Source organism: Vombatus ursinus, unplaced genomic scaffold (assembly GCF_900497805.2).
Source record: "Vombatus ursinus unplaced genomic scaffold, bare-nosed wombat genome assembly UNPS02009994.1, whole genome shotgun sequence".
NCBI classification, from domain to species: domain Eukaryota; kingdom Metazoa; phylum Chordata; class Mammalia; order Diprotodontia; family Vombatidae; genus Vombatus; species Vombatus ursinus.
Genome location: NW_020949772.1, coordinates 6597095 through 6604049, shown reverse-complemented (window position 1 = coordinate 6604049; position 6955 = coordinate 6597095). Strand labels below are relative to the sequence as shown.

Below are 6955 nucleotides of genomic sequence, written 5' to 3'. Positions count from 1 at the left end.
CTTTATATCTCTCTGTTTTTCACTGTTTCTCTGTCTCTGTCTCTGTCTCTCTCCCTCTCCATTTTCACAGACCCCTCCGCCCTCGTGGCAGCGCTGGCCCAGTTTTCTCACCTGGCCGCGGACACCATCATCAATGGGAGCGCCACGTCGCATCTGGCTCCCACAGACCATGCTGACCGTAAGTGGCAGGCTTTCTCCTCCCCTCCTCCCTGCAGACGCCCTGGGTTGAGCCCTGGGGCAGCTTGTAAAGACAAAACATTACAGAGAGCATGTTGGGCTCAGACTCGGGAAGATCCAGCTTCCTATCCAGCCTCAGATCCTCAGGGCCTCAGTTTCTGCAGCTGTGAAATGGAGTCATTTGCAGCACATTCGTTCGTCACTGTGTTGTGAGGAGCAGTTGATGTAATAGTGTGTAAAAAGAGGTTTGCAAGCCTTAAGTCAGAATGTGTCACCTTCTGTTACTGTGATGGAGCCAGGGCTCAGAGCTTGGTTCCAGGGGCCAGGAGTCCGAGGCCAATGACCGTTGCCCGTTGCTGGGGACTGCCCGCCTGGGACCTGGGCGTGTCAGCCCTGCTTTGACCAGCCTGCCCTGCCCCTTCCCATCCCTGTGTTGTCACAAGAAGTGTTTCCCTCCCCAGGCTTTACAGCCTGTCCTAATAGTTGCAGAATTTAAGGATTTAAAGGGATGTCAGCGGTCATCTCTTCCAGCCCATACACCAAAGGAACCCCTACTCTAACATCCCCAACAGGTGGTTGTCCGGCCTGTACTCGGAGACCTCCAGGGGCATAGGTGCATAGAACTCTGGGTCTGAAGTCAGGAAGACCCGAATTCAGTTCTGACTGTATGACCCTGGGCAAGTCACCTCCCCATTGCCTGCTTCAGTTTCCTCACCTGTAAAATGGAGATAACAGTAGCACCTACTTCCCAGGCTGGTTGTAAGAATCAAATGAGATGACACATGTCAACCATTTTGTAAACCTTAAAGCATCGTGGCAGTGCTACTTATTATTAGCTATTATTCAGACCACTGGGCTGCTTTATTAGCTATTCTGAAGACCACTAGAGTAAGGAGAACTGGCATTTGCTACTTATGTTGCCTCAAGCGTGGGACCTCTTTGAGCCTCAGTTTCCCCATATGTAAAATGAGCACATGTACCCTAGCAGTAGCCGGTACAGTATAATGGTCTGGCTTTGTCCGGCGTCAGCCTGCCATTAGGCCCTGCAAGGGGAGGGGGAGAATGGAGACAATGGGACATGAGACCTGGGTTCAGATCCTGCCTCTGACATGCCCTGGCGGTATCATCCTAGCCAAATTATTTTACTTGTCACTACCCTGCACAGCCCAGGTGAGGGTGGCCACCCAATTCACTGACAACCAGTTTTTTTAATTTTTAGGCAATTGAGGTTAAGTGACTTGCCCAGGGTCACACAGCTAGTAACAGTCAAGTGTTTGGTCTGAGGCCGGATTTGAACTCAGGTCCCCCTGACTTCAGGGCCGGTGCTCTATCCACTGCGCCAGCTGGGTGTCCGTGACAACCAGTTTTTAAGTCAATGGGTGATGACGGGTTTCCCGTCTGCATCAGTTTCCACACCGCAGATTTCCCAACAGCAGTGGGGCCTAGGTCTGGGCCAGAAGGAACCTGGAACATTTGTGGAGGAGTCGCATTGCCGAAGCCTGTCCTGTGTCACTGTTGTCGTCGTCATAGTTGTCCGCTGTCTCCCGTAGGGCTGACGGACACGTGCAGGGAGTGTGGGGCTCGGAGCCTGGAATACCTGGGGCTGCTCAAGGACCGGCAGTCTATGAAACAGGCCGACCCCGGCCGGATGAGGGGCCCCCTCCAGGACATCCTCCAGCTGGGACAGGTGAGGGAGCGGAGGACACAGACTGAGGTCTGTGAGACAAAGAAATACCGTGAAAGACAGAGAGAGACGGACTGAGGCAGGGACCCTGTAGTATAGTAGGGGAAAGCTTGGCGGCGATAGTCAGAAGGACCTGGGTTCTGATCCTGGCTGGGCTACTATTTACAAGCCACGTGACCTTGCCCAGATAGCTTTTACAGACCGAAGTCTGGGAAAGGGAAAGCCTAATTGTCCCCAGATATGAGCTCTTCAAAGGACTGGGTACCTTGTTTGTCCCCCTAAATTGCTTACATCCCACCCGTTCCCCCACCAGGAGCTTAAGCCCAAAAGCCTGGATGTGCGGCAGGAAGAGCTTGGCGACTTGGTGGACAAAGAGATGGCCGCCACGTCGGCCGCCATCGAAAATGCCGTTCAGCGGATTGAGGTGAGGGTCGGGCTCCGTCCGTTCACCTCTGACCCCTTACAGTTGTGTGGCTGGGCCTGGCTAACCAGCCATTGGAGACACCCAAGCCAGGAGGCCATGGGGATGCTCACGGCCAGCCTGACCGCCCATTTCACTCTTACGCTCTGGCCAAAGTGGTCAGATTTCCACCACCCCTCCCCGTCTTCCAGTGAAGTTCTGGGGGCCGGGACTTCTGATTGGTCAGTGAATTGGACGGCCGCCTTCCTCTGGGCTGCTCGGCGTCTCTTCCTGGAGTAGATGGGAGTGTGCGGAGGAAAGCCCGGTTTGCTCAGAAGCGCTGGCATCCTCCGCTGAGACAGTATTTGTAAAGCCCTCTGCAGATCTTAAGGTGCTGTTCCTTAGCTCCCGGGTGCCCCAGTGTCCCCATCTGTCAAAAAGAAAGGGCTGCGCTGGGCAGGCTCCAAGCTCCCTCCATTCCTGAGGTCAGCGTTCTCTTCTGGTCCATCCCCAGGATATGATGAACCAGGCGCGTCACGAGAGCTCAGGCGTGAAGCTGGAAGTGAATGAGAGGTGAGGGGGCCCCCGCTTCCTGCCCCCCCAGTTTCGGGCTGTTGGTCACCCCTTCCCTTGGTGCCTTGTCTGCCCCTGCTGAGTCCTGCAGGAGGGGAGGTTTGGGGTGGGGCGTGGGGACGCTTTTCAGCCAGTCTTAGAAGGAACCAGGCTTCAGCCACATTCCAACCTGGGTGGGGTCTCCCTCTTCTTTCTAGGATTCTCAACTCCTGCACTGACCTCATGAAGGTAACCAAGGAGTCACACCCCCTCCCCCGTGGGCAATGATCTTACAGCTGTGGGAGTGGGGGAGGCACTGACCAGAGGGGGGTGGGAGGGAGGCGCCCCTCTCTGTGACGAGCTGGCTCTAGAATAAAACACGGTTCTTGACTTTGCCAGGCCATCCGACTGCTGGTGACGACGTCTACCAGCCTGCAGAAGGAGATCGTGGAGAGTGGGAGGGTGAGTCTGGGGAGAGAGCCCACTCAGAGGGGGAAGGGGTATGCAGAAAGCAGGCCCTCGGAGTTAGGCATGCCTGCGTATGGCCCCTCTTTACTGCCTCCCCTGGAAATCTGTAACTTCCTTCAAGGTTCATATCAGGACCCACCTCCTCCAGGAAGCCTCCCCTGACTGGTCAGAGTAGATGACTCCACCTGGTTTAGGAATGTTTCTGAAGCTGGGTGTGACCCAGAAGTCAAATAAGCAAAGGAAAATGCTAGATAACCCTTGTTTAGAAGAAAAACACCTCCAAAGTATCTAGGTTTTTTTTTTTTAACCTTATTTAAAAAGATAGACATAGGATGGTAGGGCTGAAGTGTATTTTAAGGAGGATGTGTGCATCCTTATCCCCCTCCCCACATTTGTTAACTCTCCCCTCCCATTCTATACCTACTTGTATGTTAACATGTTGTAGAATATAAGCCCCTTGAGGGCAGGCATTGTTTGAGCTTTTGTCTTTCTAGCCTTAAGTACCTGGCACCCAGCAGACACTCAGTGCTGATTGGATTGGATTGTCTGGGTCAACTAATACATAGACCCGGGCTTCCCGTGGGCCAGAGGCTGGTGGCTTCTGAAACCACTGCGCCACCTCACCGCCTTCTCAGCAGCTTCCTCTAAAGCCCTCAAGGAGACGGGAGTCTTAAGCTGGAAGGGACCTCAATAGTCAAAGAGTCCTGTCCCCCTTCTTTATTTTACAGATGAGGAAACTGAGGCACAGAAGCAAAGTTACTAGTCCAGGGTCATACCACTAATAAAGCCAGCCCTGTTATCCAGACTGCTAGGGGTAAGAGGGAATGACATAGTGGATGGAGTTTTGGACTTGGAATCAAGAAGGCCTGGGTTCAAAGCCTGCCTCTGATATTTCTGAACCTCAGTTTCCTCATCTGTAAAATGTATTTCAAACAGCATCTACCTCACAGGGTTGTTACGAGGCTCCAATGAGCCAGCGTTGAAAGGGTTTTGAAAACTAGCGTGATCCAAGTATAAGTTGTTACTATTAATATTATTTGGTCCAGACTAAGATTTTATCAGTGGGAGAATTCCCAGGTATAGAAACTCCCTCCACCATTGCAGATATCAGCTCATCTGCAGTTTCTCTGCTGAGAGAGCTGCTGGGGGCACTGAAAAGTTATTTGCCTGAGGTCCCCTGGACAGTCTGTGTCAAGAGTCAGGACTTGAACCCAGCCCTTTCTAGCTCTGTAGCCAGCCTTGCGTCAGCCACATTAGCCTGCCTGTCCTACAATCCTAGGGCTAGAACTTTCAGGAACATCCAAGACCTCAATCTCCCCATTTTACAGATCAGAAACTGAGCCCCAAGGAGGTAAAGTAATTTGCCATGGGGCACACAGGTGGCTCCCTGTCATTCCCCGCCTCCTGCCCCTCCTCATTTTCCTCTTAGAGTTGATGATTGATTGAATGGGACTGTCACTCCAACTGAATTACAGGCCGGGACCAAAGGCTAATAATAGTACTAACTTGATACTTTAAAATAAAAACATAAAATGAAATGAAATATTTATTTTTACAAATTATATATAGTATGTCATCAGCATGGTTATTTAATATATTAAGTAGTTCAAACTTCATCCCTCTTTGACCCCAGAGGGTGTTACAGATCATTTTTTTCAAGCAATAAAAGTTTTATTTATTAAGCACCTACCGTGTGCCAGGAGCAGAGAGTACAGAGACAGAATCAAAACAGTCCCTGCCTCCAGGGAGCTTACATTCATCTGGAGGGACAGACAGTTCATTTGATCCATGAGCATTTGTTAAGGACCTACTGTGTGCCAGGGCCTATGTCAGGAGCTGGGGATACAGAGATAGAACCACCACGGTCCCTGCCCTCAAGGAGCTTACATTCATCTGAAGGGACAGACAATTCACTCAATCCATGAGCATTTGTTAAGGACCTACTGTGTGCCAGGGCCTGTGCCAGGCGCTGGGGTGGAGATAGAACTACTATGGTTCCTGCCCCCAAGGAGCTTACATTCATCTGGAGGGACAGACAGATCATTCAGTCCATGAGCATTTGTTAAGGACCTACTGTGTGCCAGGGCCTGTGCCAGGAGCTAGGGGTACAGAGATAGAACCACCACGGTCCCTGTCCCCAGGAGCTTACATTCATCTGGAGGGACAGACAGTTCACTCAATCCATGAGCATTTGTTAAGGACCTACTGTGTGCCAGAAGCTGGGGGTACAGAGACAGAACCACCACAGTCCCTGCCCTCAAGGAGCTTACATTCATCTGGAGGGACAGAAAGTTCATTCGATCCATGAGCATTTGTTAGGGACCTACTGTGTGCCAGGGCCTGTGCCAGGAGCTGGGGATACAGAGGTAGAACCACCACGGTCCCTGCCTTCAAGGAGCTTACATTCATCTGGAGGGACAGACAGTTCATTCGATCCATGAGCATTTGTTAGGGACCTACTGCAGGGCCTGTGCCAGGAGCTGGGGATACAGAGATAGAACCACCATGGTCCCTGCCCTCAAGGAGCTTACATTCATCTGGAGGGACAGACAGTTCATTCGATCCATGAGCATTTGTTAGGGACCTACTGTGTGCCAGGGCCTGTGCCAGGAGCTGGGGGTGCAGAGACAGAACCACTACGGTCCTGCCCCCAAGGAGCTTACTTTAGAACTAGGTAGTGACTAGCAAGAAAGGAAGGTATAATGAAGTAATGCTGGGGGTGAGGAAGGGTCAGCTTTAACCCACAGATGGAATCATTCCCTGTCCCCTTCCCCCATGACTAAGAGTCCCCCATCGTGAGAATAAAAGCCTCAAGGGAGAAGGATCCAGGGTTGAGGCACTGACTGCCCCCCCATCCATCCCATTCACTGAGCCTGTCTTGTCTGCCTCTCGCCGCCAGGGGGCAGCCACCCAGCAGGAATTCTACGCCAAGAACTCGCGCTGGACCGAAGGCCTCATCTCGGCATCCAAGGCTGTGGGCTGGGGAGCCACCCAGCTGGTGTAGGTCCAGGCCGGGAGAGGGAGGAAAGGTCATGGTGAGGCCTCTGGCGGCCTGGGTGGGAAAAACAACTTGTGCGTCCCCCTCTGCCCCTCTTCCTGGCATCCTTGGCTGAGGCGGTGGGAGGAAGCTGGGCGCAGCCAGCCGGTGCAGCCAGCCGGGCTCATCGGGTCAGATGAGCTGGAAGGAGCCCCAGGAGGCAGTCTGGACCAGCCCCCCCCCTTAGCCGGAGGAAACTGAGGCCCAGAGAGATTAATTAACTAGCCCCAGGCCACCCAGCTAGCCAGTGTGAAAGGGCAGATTGGAACCCAGGTCCCCTGACTCCAAATCTAGTGCTTTTTCCATGATGCCGTGAACCCTATGTTGCAAATGAGGAAACTGAGGCCCAGAGCTGTGCAATGACTTGGCCAATGTCTCACAGCTAGTATCAAAGAGGGGATTCCAAGGCAAGGTTCCTGGTTCTGAATTCAGCATTCTTTCCACTGTGCCTTGGTCATGGGCTGTGACTGTGGCTTAGAAAGCTTGGGTGTCTGCCATCCCTGGGCGAACCACCCCCGGTAGTTTCTGGGGAAGCCAAAGCCATGAGACTGATTATGTTTGCGGCATGCCTAACCACCCCCGTCCCATCAGACACACACACACACACACACACACACACACACACACACACACACAC

The 6955-nt window shown here is 52.7% G+C and overlaps 1 protein-coding gene across 2 annotated transcripts in view; it reads left to right on the top strand.

Moving 5' to 3' along the window:
- HIP1R (huntingtin interacting protein 1 related) overlaps positions 1 to 6955 on the top strand; it is a 78849-nt gene that overhangs the window by 65510 nt on the left and 6384 nt on the right. For both annotated transcript variants that reach the window (XM_027853489.1, XM_027853488.1), the window contains exons 21-27: positions 71 to 178; positions 1728 to 1864; positions 2175 to 2285; positions 2776 to 2834; positions 3032 to 3062; positions 3213 to 3275; positions 6181 to 6281. In XM_027853489.1, the coding sequence (XP_027709290.1) occupies positions 71 to 178; positions 1728 to 1864; positions 2175 to 2285; positions 2776 to 2834; positions 3032 to 3062; positions 3213 to 3275; positions 6181 to 6281 (610 nt within the window). The remainder of the gene's footprint in view (positions 1 to 70; positions 179 to 1727; positions 1865 to 2174; positions 2286 to 2775; positions 2835 to 3031; positions 3063 to 3212; positions 3276 to 6180; positions 6282 to 6955) is intronic.